Source organism: Spermophilus citellus (genome assembly GCF_964194105.1).
Source record: "Spermophilus citellus genome assembly, chromosome: 3".
Lineage (NCBI taxonomy): Eukaryota > Metazoa > Chordata > Mammalia > Rodentia > Sciuridae > Spermophilus > Spermophilus citellus.
In genome coordinates, this window is record NC_138184.1 from 88,663,767 (window position 1) to 88,690,204 (window position 26,438).

The 26,438-nt window shown below is 49.0% G+C and overlaps 1 protein-coding gene across 16 annotated transcripts in view; it reads right to left on the bottom strand.

Annotated features, from left to right (window-relative positions):
• Positions 1-26,438, bottom strand: part of KDM2B (lysine demethylase 2B) — a 126,651-nt gene that overhangs the window by 9,775 nt on the left and 90,438 nt on the right. For 7 of the 16 annotated variants that reach the window (XM_081285202.1, XM_081285193.1, XM_081285207.1 and 4 more), the window contains 10 exons: positions 10,727-10,951; positions 5,554-5,697; positions 4,327-4,414; positions 3,864-4,132; positions 3,546-3,659; positions 2,923-2,961; positions 2,087-2,760; positions 1,371-1,534; positions 1,123-1,284; positions 234-452 (listed from right to left, as the gene is read on the bottom strand). In XM_081285202.1, coding sequence (XP_081141328.1) covers positions 234-452; positions 1,123-1,284; positions 1,371-1,534; positions 2,087-2,760; positions 2,923-2,961; positions 3,546-3,659; positions 3,864-4,132; positions 4,327-4,414; positions 5,554-5,697; positions 10,727-10,951 — 2,098 coding nt within the window. Of the gene's footprint in view, positions 1-233; positions 453-1,122; positions 1,285-1,370; positions 1,535-2,086; positions 2,761-2,922; positions 2,962-3,545; positions 3,660-3,863; positions 4,133-4,326; positions 4,415-5,553; positions 5,698-10,726; positions 10,952-19,640; positions 19,861-26,438 lie in introns of those variants that run through there. The other 9 variants (XM_081285203.1, XM_081285201.1, XM_081285208.1 and 6 more) reach the window with 6 other exon arrangements.

A 26,438-nucleotide genomic window follows, 5' to 3' on the forward strand; every position in this document is an offset into this window, starting at 1 on the left:
GTATGTTGGGTTAGAAGCCACTGCCATATGCTCTTACTGCTATCAATACTATTTTTTTTGGTAGCTGTTACTGCAATTCCAGCAGGGACTTACGTATGAGTCTCCCCTAGACCAGGCTGTCTCACTCCCTGGTGTGCCCTAGCACCTAACGCTGATAAGAGTGGGCACACCATTTTCAACAAACATGAAACTCCCACTGTGTTCTGTAGACTTGGGAGGAGGGGGAACCTCACCTGACAGGTTGATCTCAGTTAGAGAGTCTCGGGTGGTGGTGCCGACAGCAGTAAGCAAGTTGATGGACTGGTCGGTGACGTGGTTACAATAACTAAGGTGGAGTTTGGAGAGCAGGGGCATGTGGCGGATGATGAGCCGCAGGGAGACATCTGTGATGTCCAGCCCTGCCAGGCGCAGCTCCACGATGTTCCGGAGCTTACTCCGATTGTCCATCTGACCTGGTAGGGCAGGAAGGAAAGGGGCAACCTCTGTCAACCTGACAGGAGATCAGGTCATACTGACATGACTTTAAAAGGCCTACAGACAGATATAACAGTTAAATTTCATTTAGCCACAAAGTGCTTCCTCCTAAAACCAGAATTCTAACATTTAAAAGTCAGAAGTCTACATAAAGAGTTAATTTCCAGATTTTCTAGAAAAAACAGAAGATCTAGAAACCTGAACCAACATTTCACTCAGCGGCAATCAGCTAACTGAAACAAGGTGGCCCAGCATCGCTGCCCCCAGTACCTTGGGCACCATGTAAGCTGTGAGAGTCACTGACCCAGACAGTGGACCGTGAGTGGGCTGTGCTACAAGCTCTTCTCCAGCCACCCGACCCGGAGACTCAAAGAGGTCAAGCCAGCAAGAGGCAAGTTAATATGGAAGCAGCCAGAATGTGCTGAGCCCCAGGTGCAGAGTCTTGGCACATGCAAAGGAGCCTTTGCCTCCTCCTGGATCCCCTCTGTGCCCAATGCTGACTGAGAACACAGCAGCAGGGACTCTTCCCTGTGTCCTCTAGAGAAGGGCTGACGCTAGAGGAGGCTTCAGAACACATGCACAGGATCCAATGGCACAAGTCACCCCATCCACAGGACCCCCTGGGCACAGTTCTGGACTGGAACTTACCTGGCCTGTTATCTGTAGGTGGAGACAGGAGATCCCGCATCTGGGCATCCTTTAGTCCTTCTACCCACTGGACATCCAGAGTCCGGAGCAAAGGACAACTGGAGCTACAGAGGGCTGAGACTGCGATCCACGAGCAGCCCGACAGCACCAAGTCTCGGAGCCCTGGAGGCACAGGGAAGGAGTCATGGGCCAGGTGATACACAACAGCACCAATGGCTTCCCACTCGGGTCCCTGGCCCAGGGCTCACCAGGCAACCGGTTGATGAGCCAGCTCAGCTGCTTCTTGGAGATATTGGTCCAGCTGAGGTCGAGGGAGACAGGCTGTCGCCGGATGATGCCGCTCAGCATCAGGGGCGTGATGGACTTGCAGTGGTTCAAGTCGATGCGGGTCCACAACCGCTTATCGCAGCACCTGGGGGCCCAGCAGGAAGGACAGCATCAGAGATGGGGGCTCATTTGGGGAGCCCCTGCATGGCCACCAAACCCAAATGGGAATCTGTTCTCTGCACCTTTCTGTTTAGCACTCATCTTGTCCACACGTGGACACCTCTGCTCTGATGGCCACAGGCCATCAGTGGAAGGAGCTGGCATCCACTCTCCATCAAGTATTTCCTGCGGGCCTTACTACATTTCTCTAAACCACCCTGTGAAGCCGGTATCATGCCTATTCATACATGAGGGTGAGAACTTGGCCAAGGCTACAAAGTTGATAAATGTCAAGCTGGGTCTAAAGCTGGTACTGGTACCCCTTGCTCTTAACCTAGGCTAACTCTAGGGACAAGGACTCTACTTGGTCTTTACTGAGCTGCAGGGAAGAACAGGCTGACAGGAAGTCCTTGGTGGACAATCAGGGCTCGGCAGGAGAGAGTACCATGAGTGACTAGAGTGGGGATACATGCCCAAACGGGCCATTCCAGGCTGAGCCAAGCCTTAACCAAGAGCCTAACACAGGGAAGCCCCTCACCAGCGGTTCCAGGTCCTGCAGACCCGCATGCAGACACACAGGTCTTGGTGGCTGAGGTAGCTGAAGACGGCCATCCACACCTCCCTGTGCATGACATGGGCTGCCCCATCATCCAGGGGCAGCGAGTCGGGTGGGGGGCTGATAGGGGGTGGCCGGATCACGTGGCGCTCCATCTGGATGCATTTGGGCGGGGACACGGAGGGTGGGGGCCGGGAGATGACTCGGGGTGGGCTGCGCAGGCTGGGCCCCAATGGGTGCCTCAATTCCCGTGGGGTGCCATTGAGCCCCTTGCTGAAGCGGTGGGGGCGCTCACAGAGGCCCAGGGGCCGCTTGGGTTCCTCGTTCTCACTCTCAGGTTCTGACTTGATGGGCTGGTGGTTCTCATGGGCCAGGCTGCTCTCTGTCTTTTGGATCTCATGGTTGAGCTCCTTGCTCAGCTCCTTGCTCAGCTCCTTGTTGGGAAGCCGCCGTTTCCGGCGCATCTTCACCTTTTTCTTCTCCTCTGGGCCCTCAGCCCCCTCATTGCTAGGCCCAGCAGTGGGCGAGCTGGAGCGTGAGTGGTCACTCTCCCTGGTCTTGGGGGGCGCCTCAGGCAGATCATCCTCTGGTTCCTGCTTGAAGCGCCGGAGGGGCTTATTGGCCATCCGGTCCTCTGAGTTTTTCCAGGATCTCCGCTACGGAAGAGAGGAGCCAAGAGCCAGTGGTCAACCCATACAGTTCCGTGTGGTGTCCACCCCAGAAACTCCCAACCCTTTGCCACGGGACTCATGAACCACCCAGGTGCTGCCTATACCTCTGACAGCTGGAAATGGGCTGGGAGGAAGGGGAGATGGTACCTTTTTCCTGAAAAGTTTATCTTCTTTGCCAGGTTTTAGCTGTCATGAGGAAGAAAGGATGCAGTTTGCTCGTGGGTTAGAGGAAGCCAGTCCCCTCTACATCCAGCCCTACCACAAGCCCAGACTCCGGAGCAGGGGCTGGAGGGTTGCCTTTCCCACAAATGCCATTTCCTCCTTCCCATCTGACTTTCAGTGGACCTTGCCTGCTGCTTTCAAGGAGGAAGCTGGAAGTAGAGTAAGGCCAGCTGTTCCCACCCAGCTGACATCCCACCCCAGAGAGACCCAGAGAATGTAGTCACCCATCACATTAGCCTCAGCTCCAGGAGCACAGGCCTATGAATCTCTCACAGTTGGCTGGAGCCAGGAGGTTCCATGCGCCACCTTGTGGCCAGTGAAGGCAAGGCCAGTGGGTGGAGCAGGGCCACCAGGATCCTCAGAGGTTCCGGAGATTTCAGGGTTTCCTGGGCAGCCGCGCCTTCAGCTTTGATCCCAACCAACCAAGGCTCTCCTCAGAGAGCTCCCATAGACCTTGGGGCTAGACCTTGGGACCAGGGGACAGGGTGGGGGACAGCCCGGGACTCGAAAGTCCCCATGGCCTGGGGTGGGGTGGGGCATGGGAGCACCTGCTGCTGGAAGTAAGTGAGACTGGATCTCCACCAAGGGCTGAGGCTGCTGCCTAGAGGGGGCCTCGGCGAGAGGTGAGAGGAGGAACCGGGGGACGTTTGAAGCGTCGAGGCCTAAAGGGGGTGGGAAGAGGAGTGACTTGCTGTTTTTTTCTCCCTTCTTTTGGGATGGGCTCTCAGGACTTGGGTGACCTGCTCAGGGCAACAAGAGGCCAGGATCCCGAGTTCTACCCATTGCCCATCCCTTCCCCCACCCTCCACCCTGCACCCAGGACAGCCAGGTCAACCCTCCACTGCCCAGGGCCTGCCCATTCGTACTCGTTTGCGTCCACTCAGCTCTTGGGGCTTCTCATATTTCCTCTTCCTCCTTAGGTGTACATCATCAGATTTTCGGCGCAGGATGCCATCAGGGGGCACCTTCTTGGGGTGCTCCTCTGACCTACGCCGGGGAGCCTCTTCACACTCACTCCTCCGCTTGACAGGCTCTGGTCCTTCCTTGTTGTCCCGGTTCATCTTCTGCTCCTTGAGCAGGGAGCCAGGCAGGTTGGAGGCATATTTAAAGCCAGGGCCACGCTTTTGCTTGTAGGCCAAAAAGAGAGAAGAAACAACCCCACTGTATATCTTTGGACTTGCTCTTCCTCCTCCCCAGGCTGCCGCACCCCACCTGCCTGACCACCCAGGGACAGGCTGGTCCTGACAAGGCCCAGCCTGGCCCCGCCTGCCCGCTCGCCCGCCCTTCTCCCGCCCTTCTCCGAAGATCGCGACTTGGTGCCCGCACTCACTTTCCCGGTCTTGCCGGCATGGTTACACTTGGGACACTCCCAGCAGTTTGGAAGTTCGTCGTTGACCACACCCTCTGACTCCTTAATCTGGAAGGACAGGCCAGAACTCAGCAGGCAGAGAAGGTTGCTGAGATGGGGCCTTGAGACACAGGGTCGCTGTGTCTTCAACCCCTCCCAAAAGCCATGTTTGTCCCATTTATATAGCCAAAAGAAAATACAGCGGTACAGAGCTGGTTGAGATGGGTAGTTCTAGGTTCAAATGCTCACCCTTCTGCCTCTGAATGGCTCAGCCATCCTGAGCCAAGCACCTCATCTCTGTGGCCCAGCTCCCTGGACCATGAGATGGAGTTTGAGTGCCCTTCTCACTGGGGTTTGAGAAAATTCAATGAGGGTAGAATAGCTCAGGGTCTGACACACGGGACTTAGTGCAGGTTGAATCCTGTGTATGAGCTGAGGCAGAAAAGAAATGACCAGGCATTTAACAGGAAGGGCTAACTTCCAAAGCCTCAGAACTCACAGCACCCCTGCCAAGAGGGGTGTGTGTGACAGAAGGAGAAAAAGGCAAGTGAGGTAGGAGACTTGACACAGAGCTGAAGGACTGTCCTCGGCAGACCCCACCTCCCCCACGGGTTCTGACACTGTATTGTCTTGGCACAGAAGGCACAGCCCAGAGTGGGCTCTTCCTTTCCAAGGTAGAACCTGCTGCCTGAATCAGGCAGGCACAGAGGTCACCCAGAAGGTAGTCCTGCCCTCGACACACCAAGGGAACCGGTTCCTGGTGCAGAGGCACAAAAAGGCAACCATCTGTCATTCAGGATCCACCCTCCCTGGCCTAGGCATGGTTCTCCCAAAAGCCAGGAGCCAGGACTCCAGGGAGCAGCCACCTCAGGTCTCTGCCTCTGGCCAAGGTGCAAACAGGTAGCCCATGTCTTCTGTCTGCTAAAATGCTGGGATCCCTCTGTGAGTCTGAGGTACTAGAAGGTGTTGTGGTGATGGGTTCTTTCCCCTAGGAAACTGCTCCTGACTCCTCTTGCCCTGGGCTCATCACTTGATACAGAATCCCCCGGATTCAGGGTCCTCTAGGAATTCAACATGCTACCTGCATCCCACCACGTCACCAGTGCTCTCCAGGAAGGAAATCTAATCCCACCCCACCATGCCATCATCACCAGACACCCCAGGGTGGGGTGAGAAGATGCATGCCCAGTGCCCACAGGGCCACTTACCTTAAGGCATCCAGGGTGGATGATCTCATTGCAGATGGAGCACTCCATGAGCATGAGGTTAAACTTGCCTTCTTCCTCTTCCACTGTGTCCTCCTTCCCCGCCTCGCCACACACAAGACACACAGCAGTGTGGGGCAGCACTGGCTGAGGAGCCGGGAGACACACAAGTCAGCAGGAAGGGAAGAAAGACCCTCCTGAGGACCAAGTCAAGGGCACAGAGCTACTCTCCTGTGCCTGCCAGGAGACTCCAGAAAGCTGGCCCAGGCACATTCATTCATCCATACACTTACCAGATTGTTACCTCTACATGCCAGTCACTCTGTAAGAGTTAGGAACATAGCAATGAACAAGACAGATCAATCTCTCTGCCATCCTGAGCTCTCAGGTAAGGAAGGCCCACAGAATGAAGAATAATGGAGTACTTTAGATGGAACAAGAAATACCAGGGGAAACCAGGGGAAAAATAGAAGGTGGACTGATTTTAAATGTGGAGGTCTCCCATTTGGAAAAGACCTGAAGGAGGTGGGGTGTGAGCCTAGTCCAGATGCCCAGAGGGCTGAGGCTTGCCTCACCAGCAGGTATCAGAGCTCAGTCCACAGTATGGAGGTCCCTAAGACCTTTACAGGGAAAGGCTGTGAGGTCAAAATTGTCTTTAGAACAAAAGTTAAAAATACTTTTCCCTCTGCAATGTGTTGATTTTTGCACGGATAGTGCAAAAGCACTGGTGGATGAAGCTGCTGGCTCCTCAGCACCAGCAGGCAGGCAGGCCCAGCTGTCCCGGGAGTTGCTGAGGACTTGGGGCCACGTGCACAATGAAAAGATCACCAGCTCCATTTAGGACTTTCTGTGATTTTATGAAAACTTCAACCCTTCAGCATACACCTTCTCACACAGGAAGGACACACACAGCACTTCTGTACACTGAGGGACCTTACTGAAGGACATACTCATGTGGCTTATCTTGTGAGCTCAACTGACCACTTTCTCCAAAGAACATCATTTTTTTACTTGAAATAAAGACTGAATAAACCACTGGATACTGGTGCATTTTCTTGAAGACAAAAGAAGTAAAAATCTGTTTTTTCCAGGGGAGGAGGAGGGAAAAAATGCAGCACTTGGTACAAACAACAAAATTCAAGTATTTGAGGGAAAATGAGAAGTTTGGAAAACTTACATGAGCCATCATGAACTGGAAGGCTTCCCAACACTGAAAGGCTTTTCTGATGAGATTAGGAGTGATATTACCAAATGTCACACATCTATATATCTATAGATAAATAATATGATGGCATGTGCCAATATTTTGGGAAATCTGCCTCAGTGAACCAATATTTTCCAAGTGACCAATGAATAATGTTACAACATACTGCATGAGCAAGATGAGCTACTCAAAGGGCAAGAATAATGACTTGTAATGTAACAGTATGAAAAGTCCTTGATACAGTTTCAGACTCCACATTGCAACTAACCTTTAAGTAACTGCCACCCATTCTGGTGGAGTATAAGAGTATCCATGATTATGAAATGAAGGCTTTTAATATATCCCTCTCTTATCCAACTACTTATTTGTATAAGGCTGGATTTCCCTCATTCTCCTTCTAAAATAACATATCCCAACAGATGAAATATACAAGCAAACATGAAAATCCAGGTCCTTTCTAATGAACTAGACTTAAAAGATTAATAAACAATGTCTTTCTTCCTCTAGTTATTTTAGTTTTGGAAAATGTAATTGGTCTTCAAAAAATGTTATTTTGGTTAATATATAATGGGGTTTTATCTTTAAAATGAACTTAAAACATTTTTAAAATTTTCTGTTTTAATTTTATTATTTTTTTAGGTAACACGAGATTTATCTTTATTTTTAATCCAAGAAACAAGTTCCTTCAAAATTGTGACTCCTCAAAAGTTTCTATTTAAGAAGTGGAAAATGTTACCCATCTATGACAGACTCATTTGAAGCGAAGGCTTGAAATGATTTCCACCAAGTCACAGGCTGAGGTAAAGAGTTCCATGCCTACCACCTCTTAGGCTAGCCCCACGGTAGCTCCCAAACCTGTAGTGATTTTTTTTCCTTTTTTTTTTTTTTTTTTTGGTATTTTTAGGTACACATGACAGCACAGTGTATTTTGACATATTAAACATACATGGAGTATAACATCTAATTAGGATCCCATTCTTGTGTTTATACATGATGTGCAGCTTCACTAGTTGTATATTCATAAATCAGTTTTAATTTTAAAAATAGCAAATGTCAGTAAGTAAATACTTCACATGAAAACAAGAGCTCTTTGGGGTCTTTGTAATTTTCAAGTCCACAAAGTTTGAGCACTATGTACCCCTCCCTAAGGAGAGGGGCCAGCTTAGACCTACTCTCCTTTCTGTTCTTGCCTGGCCTCCTACACCCATTAGTACCTGCAATGTAGCAAAACCACACAGTTTTTATTAAACTACTTCAAATAAGCTTGGATACACTCCACCAATAAGTGTGCTGGGGATGAACCCAGCCAGGGCCTTATGTAGGCTAGGCAAGCGCTCTACCACTGAGTCACACCCCCAGCCCAAAATGTCTTTACAAAATGGCATGAATACTTGAACTCAAATAGAATACAAAAGACAAGAGCATCATCAATTGTTCAACAAATACTTGCTACAGCCTGATCCAAGGTACCCAGGGGCACAAGAACTAGCAGACAGCTGCTCCCCTGCAGACACCTGGGAAGACAAAGACATAACTCACTGAAATTCAAAGGAACATGGAAAAGTTATATTCAAGGGCTACCTGAAGCAGCAGAGGCTTACTTCTGCAGGACAAGAAAGGCAGAAGGAACCTCAAGGTGAACAAGGCCAGAGAAGGCTGCGCAAGAAAACTTCAGCATGGGGAGCAGGTCAGAAAATAGACATAGAAATTGGAGTTAGGGTGAAGAATACCCATGATGTAATAAGAGAGTCTGAGACAGGGGACTGACTTGAGATGGGTGAGAGGAAGCACCAAAGGGGAAACTACTGTAGAAATTCATGAGGGAGCCCACCTGAGGCAGGGAGAGCAAGGCCCTGAAGGAAGCCACTGGGGACAGGGAGCCAAAGCAGGGAGGCTGGCACATCAAGAGAGAAGGACCACAGAAGGGGTCGGAGGCAGATAGGTCACAAGTGGACAAAATGTGGGATACTGAAAGGCAGAAAGACTGAAAGAGCTGTCAGAAGGGCTTGAGAAGCCAGAAGTAGCCGAACAGGAGTCAAGCAGAGTCGGGGTACTCTCTACCAACATGATCAAACAGGCCGGGCCTTCTGGCTGCAAAGATAAGGTGGCATACAGCACAGGTCTCCTGTGACGACTAGGTCCAGGGCAAGGGGAAGAGAAAAGATAGTCATGTCTTCACTGCCAACAGGCTAAGTTTTAGGTGATACTGTCCTCAAAGCTAACAGTCTCTATAGGCAAACCCCTTAAAATCCTGACAGAATCCAATGGGTCACCTGAACCCTCTTCTCCAGAAAAATGCACATATACACAGACAAAAATCTGTATTTAATCTAGGGGATTAATACTCAGAATAAATAAAAAAACTTGTATAGCTCATCAACAGAATACCAAAAAATCCTACTAAAAAGGGGGCAAAGGACTTTAAATAGCATTTCTCCAAAGAGGATACACAAACAGCCAAGAAGTACATGAAAAGGTTCAAGGCATGGTGGCACACACCTGTAACCCAAGCTATCAGAGGCTGAGGCATGAGAATCACAAGCTGGAGGCTAGTCTGGGCAACTCAGCAAGACCCGTCTCAAAATAAAAACTGAAAGGGTTGGGATATAGTGCTTGCCTAGCATGTTCGAGGCCCTGAGTTCAATCTCCTATGATCCCTCTCCCCCACCAAAATTCTGTCAGAAGTTACAAAAGAGAAGAACCTTGAGGATATTATACTGAGTGAAACAGGCCAGTCACAAAAGACAAACACTGCATGGTCCCACTAAAACGAGGCACCTAGATTAGTTAAACTCTTAGCATCTGAAAATGGAATTGTGGTTGCTGGGGGCTACGCAGAGGGAAAAGGTCAGTAGTTGTTCAATGGCTGCAGGGTTTTGGTTTTAAAAGATGAAAACGGTCTATCCAGGCATGGTGGTACACATCTATAATCCCAGCAACTCAGAAGGCTGAGCCAGGAGGATCTAAGTTGAGGCAACTGGGCAACTTAGCTGGAGATGTAGCTCTGGAAAAGTATCCCTGAGTTCAATCCCAGTATCCCCCTCAAAAAAAAAAAAAAAGTTTTAGAGATCAGCTACACAATAATGTGCATATATGGTTACCACCACCTTGTACTTAGACATGTTAAAGCGGTAAATCTTATGATATGTGTTTTTTGGCCACAAAAACACAAGCAGAGTATGTGTGCAGGGTGAAGGGAAAATGCGGCTGGGTTTGGAGAGACATCAGTACTTAGGGAGAAAGGGCTCATCCTCTGTCAGGCTGGGCCTGCAGATGAGCTCACCAAGGCTAAGGAATCCTGCCTCTCCAGCTGAGCTGGCTTTTCAGGGAGCAGGGGGATGATCACTCCCACAGGGAGGACCACTGGGCCTCAGGGAGCAGTGCTCCAGGGAAGGCAAAGTGTGTGGGCATGCCGAGAGGGAATTGAGAGCAAATCCCTTGCCAGTCCACACCAAGGTGCCAAAGGCTGCATCCACCGCCTGATCCAGGTAAGGCCAGTGGCCCTGGGCCACCCTGGAAGAAATGGCAAGGCAGTTTGTAGGGCCCTAGCTCTGGGGGCTCCATATCACTCCTCTTCGGGACAACTCCCTCAGGAGGGACACTAACCTTCTACATAGACTTCTGTCTCTGAGGGAAGGATAGGAAGAAGAACAGGCCCAGAACCTTCAAGAACTGGACCATAAATGCTGGCTACAGGGTCAGAGATAGGACAGGCTGCCCAGACAACTTCAATGGGAGGGACTTTGAGGTTCCTGGCTACCTCAGAAAGGGAGGAGTTACAAGACCACCAGACTATGAAGACACAAGAGCCTGACGTGTGTTCAGCAATGGGGGGGTCTGAAAGGAGCCCTGGCCTGAGCCCCCTCCTGCTCACCCAAAACACCTCTTGGATGGACAGGCCAATGAGCAGAGGGTCATAAAGGGCTGAGGCAGCGGGGCAACCCAGGACCCGCGGCTAAGAGCGGCACTCACCGCGATGCACTGCCGCATGATGCAGCTCTGCTTCATCCGCCCGGGGCCCCCGAACTTCTTCATGTCCTTGCAGAAGTGGCACTCTCCGCACTCGGTCCTCAGGCAGGCCTCGCACTTGCGGCATCGCGTCCGGCGCCTGCGAGCTCCTGCTGTGGTCCTGTTGGCGGCCAATTTCACCGCGGAGGCTGGGCCCAGCTTGCCCTTGGGCCGACCCACCGCCCGGTTCTGCAGGAGAACAGACAGGATGGATGAAATGGGAGGCTACCAGGGTGGCCGGTCCCCTAGGAGAGAGTATGAACTGTATCTCCCAGAAAGAGATGCTGAAGCCCTAAGCCCTGGGGACCTCAGAACGTGATCTTATTTAGAGAAAGGGGCCCTAGAGAGGTAATTAGGCTCAAGAAAATCATGAAGGTGAATCCTAACCCTGTATGACTGGTGTCCTTCTGAAAAGGGGGAAATCTGGACACAGGCAGACACACCCGGTGGGAACACATGTGAAGACATAAGGAGAAGTGGCCATGTGACTGCAGTCTTGTCTATAAGCCAAGAGACACTAAGTATTGCGGGCCAAAACCAGAAGTTGGAGAAACAAGGAAGGTTCCTTCACTAGAGCCTTTAGAGCAAGCTTGTCCCTGCCAGCCAACACCTTGAATTCAGGCTTCTGGCCTCCAGAACTGTGAGAGCTTAGGTCTGTTAGGACAGCTCTAGGAAACTTACAGGGACCCCCCCCACACACACACCTCTGCTGGCAGTGCACTCTGCCTCAAGACCTTTCAGGTCCCACACCTCAGGACAGGGCCCCACACACCCCTCTAGCTTCCCCCTATCTGCAGCCAGGCTGTGCTTCCCCAGAAAGGCTGCATGGGGCCAGAAGTTGTCCTCTGTTCCCTGTGCCAGGAACACCAGTCCCCTCCCCACAGTACCTGGCTAATCTACACATTCTGCAGGACCAGCTCATACACTACTTTCTTCTGGAAGCCCCCCCCCCCCCCCAGCCCACCTGTGCTGCATTCGGTGCCCCTGCCATGGGCCCTGTCACAGCACTCATGACTGGTAAGCATCTGCCTCCAGCTGGTCTTCCCTCTGAGGTGGGGCACGGGAGGGAGCTCAAACACTGCTATATTTCTATGAGACGGCCTGTCACCCCAACCCCTGGGAAAACAGGAATCTGAAGGGCCCCTAAGTACTGAGACCCTCCCTAAATGGGAAAATAGAACAGGTCACAGAAGATGGTGTTAAATTCTTAACAATGAAAGAGAGCTGCAGTTCCTGCTTCCAGTTCCCACATGCTGACCCCAGCCCCAGAGCCTCCTGCAAACTCAGGAAGCATGGTGGAACTGCTAGGACACTATCCACCAAGGATCTGAGGTGGGAGAGTTAGTCCTGTCTGAAGCATCCTTCTCAAGAACACGACTTTGTTGGGACACAGTCCTCTGTAGGGCACACGCTGCACTTACATCGAAACCCTCTAATTGGCATCCAATGCTAAAGCCTGTTTTAGTCAACTGACCCCCCCTTCAGTATGGTGCTATCCTTTCAACTTTCATTGTTTATCATACTTGGAGGGGGAACCCCAATCCTTTTGTTAAAACTCCAGAGAGTTGTAACTGTACCCTGTACTAGTGAAAAGGGTCTTCCTTCCAGAAACCCGTCCCTCAACACAAACAAATCCCCAGAGTCAAAATAAATTCCCTGGGGTCAGAGGCAATGCCATTAGTATGAAAGGTACAACGAGAGGCACAGACAATATGGCTACTCCAAAGCAGAAGCCCCAGGAGTCTCCCCCTCTCCGTGCAGCCCACCATGCTCTCTTTTCCCCCTAACAAGGCCCTGTGTCCTGTAAAACTTTGAAACCTAGGAAATGACCTTAGGTAGAGCACATAGAAAGTAGAGCGCAGTCCAGATCTAAGGACAAAACCTGAAGGAAAGAGCTCAAACTTAGAACTTTTTAGAGCAGGAGAAGGCAAAGACCAGCTGCTTTGGTGAAAAACTGAAGAAATTCCAGAAGTCCAAAGGAATGTCTGGTATCAAGGACCAGGGAGGCCAAAGGGGCTCACCTTCCCTTGCTTCCCAAAGCACATTCCCATCCAAAGAAGAACATTTCCAACCTATGGAAAACAAATCTGCCTGGACTTCACTGGCAGCTGAGACATTCTGGAAAATAACAAAGCAGATGACAGAAGTCCTGTTTCCAAAGGTCGCTACTGTGCCCGCCAAATCAAGCTAGAAAAGCTTCCTCTGTGGTCACCAGTTGTCAGGAAGAAACTGAGCAATGGTGAAGTATAGGAGCTAATAAAAACCAATGAAAGGGGCCAGGGTTGTGTCTCAGTGGTAGAGCACTTGCCTAGCACGAGTGAGGCATGGGTTTGATCCCCGGCACCACATAAAAATAAACAAAACAAAACAAAAATGGAAAAAAAATCAACAGGTGAGAAAGTCATTAGCGGGTCTCCATTTTTTTCCATTAAGAAGCATCTAGGAAATCTGATGAAGGTAGAATAATAGATAATAGTGACACCCAAAGAATAAAAAGGAAGGTGAATTGGTCAAAGTCATCTCATTCTGTCATGAAGCTTTTGTCCTAATATCTTTGGTGTGCTACCCAAAATTTCAAACACCTAACTTGGCCCAGTAAAAGAAAGGATGGCAGCCAGACATTCACTCACAAACATGCGGCTCAACCCAAGGCCACTTTCCCAACTCAAAAATTGGAAAATTCTGGGCTGGGGATATAGCTCAGTTGGTAGAGTGCTTGCCTTACATGCACAAGGCCCTGGGTCCGATCCCCAGCACCACACACACACACACACACACACACACACACAAATTGGAAAATTCTGGAACATACACTTTAGTATTCCAACATCATTTCTCTCCATGGCAACTCAAAAGCATCTCCATTAAAGGAAAAATTATCAAGGTCATTCACTCATTCATTCACTCATTCCATCAAAACTTGAGTCCCTCCCAGATAGTGTCCTCTAGAAAATTTATGGGTATAACCTCTTCAATCCCTCATCTCAAAAGTACTGTGCCATGGTACACACCTGTAATCCCAGTGACTCAGGATGCTAAGGCAAGAGAATCGGAAGGTCAAAGCCCACCTCAGCAACTTAGTGAGACTGTCTCAAGATAAAAAGATAAAAAAGGTTGGGGATGTGGCTCAGTGTTGGAGCACACACGAAGCATTAGAAAGGTTCTGGGTTCAATTCCCTGAACACATAAAAATACATACACAAAAGGAGAAAAGCAGAGGACTCAAACTTCCCGATTTCATAATTTATTACAAAGGTCCAGTAAACCAGGCAGTAAGACACAAATACAAACAGATTGATGGAGATAGATCCGAGTCCAGAAATAAACTCACTTTTTTGATCAACTGATTTTCAATAAGGGATGGGTGCCAAAATAATTCAGTGGGGGAAAGAATGACCTTTTCAACATATGGTGCTGAGACAAATGGACATCCACATGCAAAAGAATGAAGGTGGAACCCTACCTCACACCAAGTACAAAAATTACCTAAAAAATGGATCAAAGCCAGGCATGATAGCACATGCCTGTAATCCCAGTGGCTCAGGAGACTGAGACAGGAGGATCATGAGTTCAAAGCCAGCCTCAGCAAAAATGAGGTGCCAAGAAACTCAGTGAGACCCTGTATCTAAATAAAATACAAAATAGGACTGGGGATGTGGCTCAGTGACCCAGTGCCCCTGAGTTCAATACCTGGTACCAAAAAAAAAAAAAAAAAAAAAAAAAAAAAAGATCAAGACCTAAACACAAAGCTAACGTGATAAAATTTTTACAAAAAAATATAGATAAAAATCTTCATGACTTCAAATTGTCTTGGATACAACACCAAAAGCACCAGTCGCAAAAAAAAAAAAAAAAAAAGGTAAATTAGATTTTACCAAAGGACACTACATGATTAAAGAGCCCATCAAATGGGGGAACATATTTGCAAATCATCTATCTAGTAAAGGGCTTGAATCCAGAATATAAAAAGAACTCTAACAACTCAGCAATAAAAAGACAAAAATGCCAACTTAAAAATGGGCCAAGGATTGAAATAGCTATTTCTCCCCAAAGATATACAAACAGCCAATAAGTACATGAAAAGACACTTAACACCACTAGCCAATAGAGTGTGCAATCTGCACTTGGGATTCATTCATTAACCCCCTCATTCACACATTCACCCACCTACCCACCCACTCAAATGCTTTCTGGCTGTGAATTATATGCCAGATTCAATGCTAAATGCTGGGACTACAGAGATGAGTAAGATGCGTTCTCTACTCTTAAAGGCCTGAAAGACACGTGACCACATAAATACAATGCAGTGTGATTATGAGATTACAAACTAATGCTGATTGAATTTCTTCAATATTTGTATCAACAACCAGTGAGGTAGGAATTACTATTATCTCTATTTATAAATGAGGAAACTGAGGCATCTGCCCAATGTCACACTGCCAATAAATGAATAAGTTGAAATATGAGCCCAGGCAGATATGAGATATGGAGGTAGATATGACCCCAGCTCATAGGGAAGGCAGGTTGGGAAAAGTACCCCAGACCACAGGAGTTGGTGATTAGGTAGACCTCAGAGGGAGAACAGAACTCTTCGGGCCAAGGCTGGGGGTGGGGTTAGAATGGATATTCTGGTCAGAGGGAAGAGTAAGACAGAGATCTACATGACACAAACATGACAGAGAAACTACATGACACAGTCAAGGAACTGCAAATAGCTCAACAGAGCTGCTGGAAAATAGCTCTGAGGCAGCAGGAACCTAACCTGCAGGGCCTCATATGCCACACTAGGGAAATGCACCCTGTACAACTATGTGACAAGGCCTAATGCACAAGAGCAATAGGACTGTGTTCTGGCAGCAGTATGGGAAATGGATATTTTTGGGGTAGTAAACGAAAGGCAGATCAGCTGAAGATTATGAAGGTATGAACAGAAGCAACAGACAGGGCGACAGGGGAGCATGATTCAGGAGACATCTTAGGGCTCAGTGGCAGAGCGCTTGCCAGGCTTGGGCAAGGCCCTGAGTTCAACCCCTAACACCATAAAAACAAAACAAACAAACAGGAAATATTTTAAAGACGACCTAGTTTTAGACTCAAGTAACTTGAGGGAATGCAGACAAGAAAAATCCTGGAAGACTGAGATTTTTAGCTGCAGGAGCATGGGGGCTCAGGAAAGGAGGGAAACAGTGACTCTGGAGTGGACCTGTGGACTCTAAGGGACACAAGGGACACCCAAGGAGGGTGAGGAGCCAAGCTAAGATACACATCTGGGAATCAACATCACATAGGTGGTTAGACTCATGAGGCTGTCTGGGGAAATGGGCAGAGTTAAGAGACTCATGGAACCCCTCAAGACTGAAAATATTCAAGATGAAGGCAGGAAAGGCTGCCCAAAGGGCAGAAAAGCAGAGAAGCAGCAGGAGGTGGTGCTATAGCAAGGGCTTGGGAAGAGTCTCCAGAAGGGAGTGATCAGGAGTTTCCACTTCAAGAGAAGTGAGGAAAACAATAAAACTTAACTGAATGCTTTTACAGTTAAGACAGTTTTAAGTTTCTCACCAAACTACCCCTAAGGACAGCACACCTTTAGCCCTAGGGTTTCTCTGAACATACTAATGTTGCTTCCTGCTGCAGGGAATTACTTCAACACTGTCTGTCCTCAAATCCTCCCGCATAATGGACATCCCAGAAAAGCCTGGATTTGACCAGAGTCGCAGGCCCTGAACACACCTGCCAGATTCCAGGGAAGGCTCTGGTTTATTTATGTACTGACTGTAGGGAGGAAGAGAATAAAAACACAAGAATTACCAAAACACCCAGGGGACGGGGACCTCAGGAGAATCTGAGGAAAGATAAGGACTTCTTCCCCAGAAAAATGCAGATGGGCACCAAAGTCACCAAATTTTTACACACATTTTTGGGAAGGTTCAGGGACCTCTGCTTTAAAATTTTACTGTTTAAGAAGTTATGGTGGGTAATGCAGTAGTATCACCACATAAATTTCTGAAGGATTCTCTTCTCCATAATTCACCAATTCTTACTATTTTCAATGACAAGTTGCAGTCATTTTTATTGAGGGGGAAAAAAGAAAGCAATTTTCACTTCAGGGTTGAAAAACACATACTCCAAGATGGAACAAAAATTCTTACCAACAGAGCTTCTTTAAGGTGGGGGTGGGGGTGGGTCCCGGTGCAACTTTCACCTCCCCAACCTGGAAAGCAAAGCTTAAGAATTTTCCAACACATTCTGTACCACAGGTGCACACCAGCGGAGTAGGCAAGGAACCCCCTAGCAACGTGGCTCAGTGGCCATTATCCCCTGCTATTCTACAGGCTGTGACCCTTGGGAGAACCCAGGAGGCTAAGGGAGGGCATGGGGTAGAGTGCAGCCCAGCAGGGCAGGCCCGATACTGCCCAGGACTGAACACTAGTCTCAGGCGGGGATGAGAGAAGAGCAGACTTTTGTGGTGGCACAGCCAGAACTCTGATGAGGAATGGGCACCAGAGCTTCACCAGTGGCAGTGATGGCCAGAGCAATACCAACTGCCCTGGAGGGCCTGTGGTTCAGCAGGTGGCTGATACTCATGTACTTCCACATCCAGGACTTGCACCACTTCCTCATGAAGTGCCTTTTCCTTTGGTGCCAAACCCATCAAAAGCATAGGGTGAGGCTGGCAGACAGAGAGACTCAGAGAAGAGCCATATCTAGAGCCTATGATGCAGAAAGTTGCAAATGCCTTTGAGATTCTCAGGGGAAGCACCTCTTTTCAGGCCCCAAATCTCTCAGTGGGAAAAACTGCAGAGGAAAGTGGGGGAGGCAAAGGGCACTGAGCCACAGCCTGGAGTGTCCCCATGTGCAGGGTACTTAAGCAGACAAAATCTCTGAGACTGAGAAAAACTGCTGCTCACTTGCTGGGCTTGGACGTCATCTTCCTCAATGAACCTAAGTGGAAAAAAAATCATCTTAAACTGAATATCAAAATCCAGGGAGAATTTCTGTTGCTAAACACCACGGATGTTCCCAACCTGGCAGACCCATGGGAATAGAAGGAAAACTACCTGGCTACAGGATTCCAGGTACCCTCCTAATGGCAGTCTTGCTTGAAGCATCAGAATTTGAAAACATTTTTTAAAGCCCAGACATGTAAGTCTTATCCTGTGCAGTGTTAAAAATTTTATCTACCACAGACCAGAGGGTGGGATCAAATTTTAATAAACAGGTAAGAAGCCATGCACAGTGGTGCACACTTGCAATCCCAGCTACTTGGGAGGCTGAAGCAGGATAACTCAAGGCCAGCCTGGGCAAGGTAGTAAAACCATGTCTTAAAACAAAATATTTTAAAAAAAGGGGGGGCTGGGGGTGTAGCTCAAGTGGTAGAGCATTCCTGGATTCAATCACAAGTACCACAAAAACAAAACAAAACAAAAATAGGTAAAAGGAAGCTCAGTCTTGACACACCAAAGCCTAATGGACACTGAACACCAACATCCTATGAATGACCAGATGCCACAGGAAAGGTCAACTGTTGGCAGGTGAGGTGGACTCAAATCATACTGCAAATGTTCAAACCAAGAACTGAGGTGTGAACAACATAACAAGAATCTGAGAGCCATTCACACACCGTGCTACTGAAGCAACAGAAGTTCCAAGTCAAAAAATCACTTGAATGCCCCTGGGTTAATCCAGCCAAAAGACCAGTGAAATTCAGGAACACTCAGAAGATGAACACGCTGAAAAATGCACAGCACAGCCAAGAAACCAAAAGAAAAAAATTAACTTTGTTAAATAAAACCACTTAACAATTTGCATGATACGATTTAAGTGCAGCCTATGTGGTACTTCCTCAATGACGCCTAATGTTAGGAAAGAAGAGTTCCCACATATTTTATTAAACATTCCAAAACATCTTTATTTCACTAAGGAAATGCATCAGAATTATAAACAAGCATCTTATTCACCCAGTCTGTCCAATGCCCGAAAGATAACCCATCCTGTTAATTCCTTGCACAAGTCTACCTGGCCTGCGTCTTGTTACAACTATTATTTTGCACATTATACTTGGTAAAACCACAACTTTCTTCCCCCACGTCCTAAACACGAACCTTCCCGGAGTAAATCCACGCTGTAAACACACCCAGGGCTTTGTTTTACACACAGATTTCTCGTCCTGGTCCCGAGAGATGTCCCTTTCCTTCCAAACCCCACCGAGGCCAAAGCCTGCCATCTGGGGTCAGGGCTTCCTCCGCTGCCGCCTCCCGGGCGCACTCGCCGGGTTCCGGATGGCCCGCGCCGGCCGCGGCTCGCACCCCTTCCTGTCTCCGCTGCCCACGGCGGGCGGGCGGCGAGCGCGCGGCGCCCAGACAAAAGCTCGGGCCGTCGGGCCCACGGGCCGCGGGCGTCCTCCAGGCAGAGGCCGAGAGTCCCAGCGCAACTTTGCCAATGGGGAAGAAGGAGGCACCCGGCGCCCGCAGGTCCGGGTGCGCCCGGGGCGCCGGCACGCGCGTGGGCCGCGGGAGAGGGCGCCAGGGAGGGCGCGGCGCGCCCCGCGGCCGCCCGCAACTTGCCCGCGGGCCGTGGCCCGCGCCCCGCAGGCCGGCCCGACGGCGAGGCCCGGCGGCCCACATTGTCCCCGCGGCGCCCGGCGGCCACCCGCGCGCACGCTCGCCCGCACACGCCCCCTGCCCGGGCCGGCTGCGGGGCCCGCCCGCCGCGTTCCTCCACGCCCCGCTCCGGCCGGGCCCTGGCGGCTCCGCCGCCGGCGGCTGCAAAACTTTCTCCTCATCGCCGCAGCGGCGGCGTCGCGGCCGCCTCGGCGCGTCAGGCAGGCGGTCGGGAGGTCTGGCGGCGGGTCCCTCCCTCAGCCCCACCCCGGGCCGCCGACCTGGTCCGGCTCCGATTCATAGTCGTCGTCCTCGGCGCTCACGGACATGGCCATGGCTCATGGTGGGCCCAGGCTCGCGCGCGCTGACATGGCTGGAGCGGCGCCGCCGCCGCCGCCCGCCGGGAGCAGGCTCGGCTCGCCCTGGCTCGGGCTCGGGCTCGGGCTCGGGCTCGGGCTCCCGCTGCCGCGAGGAGGGAGCCGCCGCGCGCCTCGCACGCCCGCGCGGGAGGGGGCGGGAGGGGCCGGCGCGGGGAGGGCCAGGGCGCTCATGCATATGCATGAGGCGAGCCAGGAAGGGGCTGGCCCCCCGGGCGGGCGGGCCAATGGCGCGGCTGCGGCGCTCGGGCCGCACACAAAGGGAGACCGGCCTGCGGTGACATGGGGGCGGGCCCGCCGAGGGCGGCCCCTCGCGGCCGGCGCGCGGGGACTGGGGCTGCGTGGGGGCGTGCCCCGTGCGCCGCGGGATGCACATGGGTGGCTGCACGCCGCCGCCGCTGCAACAGGAAATGCACGCCCGGCCTGGGGTGGGGTCTTTTGTGTAGTCCTGCGGGGCGTTGCACTGGAGCCCCCGGGCGCACGGGCCACCGGGGGGCGGCCCCGCGCGCGATGCCAGGCGCGGGTCTCTACGCCCCCTGCAGCGGGCACACGGGCTACCGGATTTGCAGACGCTCCGGGATCAGGACCTGATGCCTGCGAGTCTGAGCGTCCTCTACCCAGAGCCTGCGGGCGGGCCTGCCTGGATAAAATCCGAGGACCCGGTTTCCCAGGACGCGGGTGGTTGGGCTAAGCGGCCCTCTGGACGCTACCCTTCTGCCTCAGGTTTGCGTTTCATGGAGGAGATTCAACGTCAAACATGGAGTGGTGCAAGCTGGAGCTCTCAGACTTCGGAGCTGTCAGAACGGCCCGGACTCTGCCCTGAGGTGGGCGCCCCACCCTCTGGACAGGAACCTGGATACTTTCCTCCTAAGCTTAGGAGTCGACCTCAGGAGGGTTGAGGGCGCTGCAGACTAGAGCCCAGTGCTCCTAGGAGACTGGCAGGTCCCTAGGCTGGCCTGGAAGGTGTAGGTTTCTAAATCTTAAACCGTGAAGGTTCCCTGTGCCTACTTCAAAAGCAGCCCACTTCTGCAGAAAATTGTCACTAGAAATCCAGATTGATATTCATTGCAAAGGAAGTCTATCCAGCACTTATGCCAGCAATCCTTACTGTGAAAGAGTTCCTGACACCCTGAATGGCTAATGATGTTATGTAGGTCAAAACCGTAGTTAAACATCACCTATGGAGCAGGATGACTTAGCTGGACACATGGCACACATATCATCCATCCATCTATGTGATGTGCACACCTGCACCTCAGTTGCTCCACCTATGAAATGGGAAGGATTTATGGAGAGATGGGTAACCTCTGTAAGAGATCAGAGGCTATTCCAAGAATAAACCTATTAGCTGTGAAATCTAGTGATCAACTCTGTGATGATCATCCAACCAACTCATGCCTAGGCCACTGGTCAAGAAATTCAGAGAACAGAAGGGCCTGTAAGCTGGTCATGGCCTGGGCTTTTAAAAAGGAAGAATGTGTGTGGAGACCTTATAAATAAAACTTGGAAGGCTTCTAACAGAGTCGGCAGGAGTGAATAAGCAAGCAGGGATGTCAGTTTTACTGAGTGGATTTTAAAGTCTAAAATTTATACACCCAATGACACTAGGGAAAAAACCCAGCACACTTGCTCTTTACTGAAACATCTCTCTTCTCAGTTTCCTTCCTAACCTCTTTTATTTTTCACAGTCCACTCAAAGTTACAACGGAAACAGCAGCAAAAGAATACTACCCTTTCCCGAAAGGTAACCAACTTTTTAAAAGCTATTTTGTCTGGGCTGAAGTCTATCTCTGAGCTCTTAGGGACCACTCCACCCAGGAAGAAGCCTTCTGAATAAATTGGAAGGGTCTGATAAAATGTTAATCATTGGGCTGGGGGGCAGAGAGCTAGCAAGCTCTAGCCCAATTCCCAGCACTACAACAAACAAAAAAACAACTAACCATACTTTCCCTTCATTATAATTGGTCCAACCTGCAAGGGGACAGAGACATCCAGATGATATGATACATAATGAGAAAAGTCTGGAAGCAGGAATTTATTTCACAGGTCTCTCCCATTACGAATCAGGAATGCAAATCTATTTAATAGAATTGTCCTTTGAGGACTCTCAAAAGCTCACTCCTGTATTTAAGGCAGTAAAATGGCATTGGCACAGTTCGATGATCATGGTTCAAAGAAGAGAAAAAGTGTGGACAAACAGAAGCTGCACAGAATACAAACACTCTTCTCTATTTATAGCATTTCAGAGCTACCTCAGACTGCTCCCCCAACTTCATGGATAAGGAAATGGAAGATCCCAAATTATGAAACAGCTCTCAAGCCCAGGGTCCCTTATATAACACCATCAGAGACAGCACCCCTCCTAGAGTGCAGGCAATAATAACAGCTAATAGTAACTAAGCAGGCTTAAGGGCTAGACCTGGCACTGTGCAACGGTCATGATCTCATTGAGATCACAAGCAGGTATGGTTTAAACCACCCTGTGAGCTGTGGATAGTTGTCCAGATAAGTGAAAGGACCTGAATCTGACCCTGTGGGCCACCCCTGCCTGGGCTCTTCACCATGCCACTCCACTGCTTCATGCCAGAGGCAAGAGTAGAGGATGCCAAATATGATCAGTGTCATAATTGAAGTGACACACTCAAGACTTAGGAAATTCTGTATTCTTGGTTCAAATCCAATTCCAAGGTGGGCAGGTATGGCTCGGATGGCGAGCCTGCTGTCTGATCTGCCAGGGTCAATGGTGGAACCAGGAAGATATGATTAGGACTTGACAACGTGATGGGTCCTCTCTAAACATTGAGAAGGTGCCTGCTAGCCACTATCCTAACACCTCCCACAATTTTCTCTGACACTGGCCAAAAGCTTCTTCCCTCCTCTATCTGTCTCAACCAAGTTTCCTTTAGTTAACTGGTCTGTACAATTATCCAACATCTGTTTTGTATTGATAATGTTTTGGACTGTATATAAAATGCAAATTATGCTACCCCCTGCCTGGCACAATTGCCACCTTAAAATGCCTTGTTTATGCTGAGCCTTCAGCTGGTCCTTTGTGAAACCCTCTTGATCTCAACAAGGATTTGACCCTAAGGACTGAAAGCTCTCCCTGCTCACAAAGCCAAAACTTCCTGATGTTCTTAGAAAGAGCTCCCCAAAGCGGATGCCACCCAGGCAGTTGTACTTGCCCTGAGCCAGGAGGATCCAGAACTTTCACTATGTGGTAAGGAAATAAACAAGGACAGATGCCAAATCCTCCTTGGTCACACCTGCCACCCACTTCCCTGCTTTCTCTGGATGTCACTTAATTTTCTGGACTGCCTATCAGATCATGAGACCTCAGGAATGGCCCCTGGTTGCCCAGAGGTTCTGCCCAGACCTCCTTGTCCCAAGGACAGGGACAGACAATATGCTAAGATGAAAAGAGAGAAGTAGTATAATACCCAAAGCAGGGAGAGCTGTATGTACATGGTAGTATAGCTATGATATGGAGTATGATGCAGCAGCCTCTATGCCCAGCCTCTAATCCCAGCAGCTCAGGAGGATGTCGAGTTCAAAGCCAGCCTCGGTAATGGTGAGGCGTTAAGTAACTCAGAAGCTGTCTCTAATAAAATACAAAAATTGGCAACTGGGGTTGTGGCTTAGTGGTAGAGCATTTGCCTAGCGTATGAGAAGCACTGGGTTCAATTCTCAGCGCATATGTAACTGAATAAATCAATAAAAATCTAAGGAATGAATCTTTAAAAAAAAATTCAAAAATTGGGCTGGGGATGTGGCTCAATGGTTGAGTGTCCCTGAGTTCAATCCCTGGTATCCCCCCTCCCCACAAAAAGAAGAAGTTACAGAAAAGTATGCACAAAATGTATCACTTTATATTAAATATGCATCTATAAATATGATACTATATATTCTGTTGATTCATATTTGGTATATGTATGTTAATTTACAATAAAACACCTGGAAACATCAATTCCAAATTAATTACAATGAAGAAAGAATTAGGGTAATGAATGAGGATAAGGTCAGAACTGGGAGAGACGGTACAGGAGGATTTTGGTCTATATGCAATGTTTCATTACTCTTAATCATTCAGATATTGGGCTGGGGATGTGGCTCAAGCGGTAGCGTGCTCGCCTGGCATGCGTGAGGCCCGGGTTTGATCCTCAGCATCACATACAAACAAAGATGTTGTGTCCGCCGAAAACTAAAAAATAAATATTAAAAATATTCTCTCTCTCTTTAAAAAAATAATTCAGATATTCATGAATTCTTTTTAATGTTAAAGTTAATAAGCCAGTATGAAGGTTTATTCATATTCTCCTTTATTTTTCCCATTAAAAAAAGGGAGGAAAGGCCAGTGCGGTGATGCACACCTGTGATCCCAGTGGCTTGGGTGGCTGAGGCAGGAAGATTTCAAGTTCAAAGTTAGCCTCAGTACCTTAGTGAGGCCCTAAGCAACATAGTGAGAACCTGTCTCTAAATAAATAAAACATAAGAAGGGCTGGGGATGTGGCTCAGTGGTTAGGTGCCCCTGGGTTCAACCCCTTGTACCAAACAAACAAACAAACAAACAAATAAAAGAAATTAAGAAAAGATCATCATCATCCCAAGGACAAGTATCTCCCCCACCCCCCAAGGATAACACAGCACCTTTAGTGATCCCTCTTAATCCCCATCCTCTCCTAACCCCTAGAATGGACAGGGGACAGGCAGACTAGTCAAAGCCTGGACTCTGGGCTTACCAAAACTGGAGGGTCTCTCCAGTTTGGGTCCCCTTTCCTTGTATCCACGTCCCAAAGAGGGATATCTTCTTTCTTTTCATCTTAGCCACAGCCAAAGCTTGTGAAATTATTTTCCAGAGATTCAGGACAGGGAAAGAGAATCAATTCTCTTTGTGTCAAGTCCAATGACTACCCTCCTGAGCCAATGAACACCGTTTGCAAAGGTGTCCCTTAGGAGGGGTCAGAAATGACAGAGCATGCCTGCAGAAGACCACTTCATGACACAAATCAAAATTCATGCTTAGCAAGCAGTAGAGAATGCACTCCAGTTATTTTACTGTACTTTAGCATTTATCTCTCTGTTCTTCAATAGGTTTTCCCCTGTCTTAATAGCAAAAGCAAAGGTCTTTTGGGAAGTTATTCTTCAAAGCTAACAGGAGGAAGAGGAATTTTAAAATCTCATCTTGTAAGAAGTTAGGACGGTGGGGTTACTTGGATTGGTTCACCTGTGTGCTTTGACAGACCAGGGATTGCGGTGAATTCTATTAAGGAAATTACTAACACTATTTAATTGCTTTTTATATTACCCTTGGAGAGTCATTCCATGAGCAATTAAAAACTTGTCATATGGGTCCCTCTACACAACTGAGCTTTCTGTTTAGTGGGGGGTCCTCTCCTAATCATGTCTCCTTCATCACCAAATCAACCAATAAATATTCACATGCACTGGAAGATGTGTGAGCATGCACAGGATGTTTTAAAAATCAGGTCATTTAACAGGCATCTGAGAAACGTTTCTCTACCATCCACCTCATTTTCGATGCCTTCTCTAACCTTAGAAAGTTACTTTCCTTCTTTATTCATTTCCCACCAAACTCCACACCAAGGATGAATGCTCACACAATTTGAATGAAACTAATGAGTTCATTTTACGTCCCCCTCCAGGCACTGGGGGTGTAACTGAGGGCAGAGTATGAGGCCTCAGTTCCAACCCAAAACTATAAAGAAAGAAGAAAAAAATATATAGGTATACAAGATTTTTTATATGTGTGTGTGTGTGTGTGTGTGTTCATTTATTTACTTACAGACCATAGCTCCCCCTTTGTTTCCCTGTTAACTGGAATGCCCATCACACTGTCTCCCTGCCAACCCCTGAAAAAAAAAGACCTTGAAGAAACAGGATCTAAAGTTCTATGGAACTTGGACTCCAAAGATCACTCCAAATGGGATGGTACAGGAAACAGAAAAGGAGCAGAACTGTGAGTAAAATATGTTGATCACTTACAGCCCAAAGCTGGACACCTCTCAAATGCTCATCAGCTGATAAATGGATGAACAAAGCTTGGCCTGGCCCTACAGAGGAGCACGATAACTCTAACCAGCAAGGCTACACTGAGGGGTGCTACAACGCCATGAGCCTTGAGACTGTGATCCTGAGCGAAAGAAGCCCAGCACAGAAGACCATGTACTGTGTGATCCTGTGTTTATCTGTCCACAGAAGGCAAATCCACAGAGGCAGAAAGCCGACTAGTGGGTGCCAGGGGACAGGGGAAGGGGGAGTAGGATGGACAGATGATGGGTCCAGGGTTTCCTTTAGAGGATGATGAAAATATCTGGATTTAGATAGAAATGGTCATGTGACATTGAGAATGTACAAAATGTACCAAATTGTTCACTTTGAAATGGTTGATTTCATGTTAAGTAAATTTTCCTTCCAAAACAGGCATATTGTCCATGTATATGCGTACACAATATATACATATCCATATATACATATACTTCTTTCTTCAGCAGCCACGTTTTCCTAGCTTATTAGCTAAACTGGCCAAAATGGAGGCAAAAAAACTTAGGGATGAGGATTAGTTCTGATCACCACTGAGGGCCTCCTCCACCCCAAGGTCTTTGAATGAACTTCCTTTGTTTTCCAAAGGTGGGGGCCATCTCCCTAGGGCTCTAACAACACCATTCCCATTCCCATTCCTAT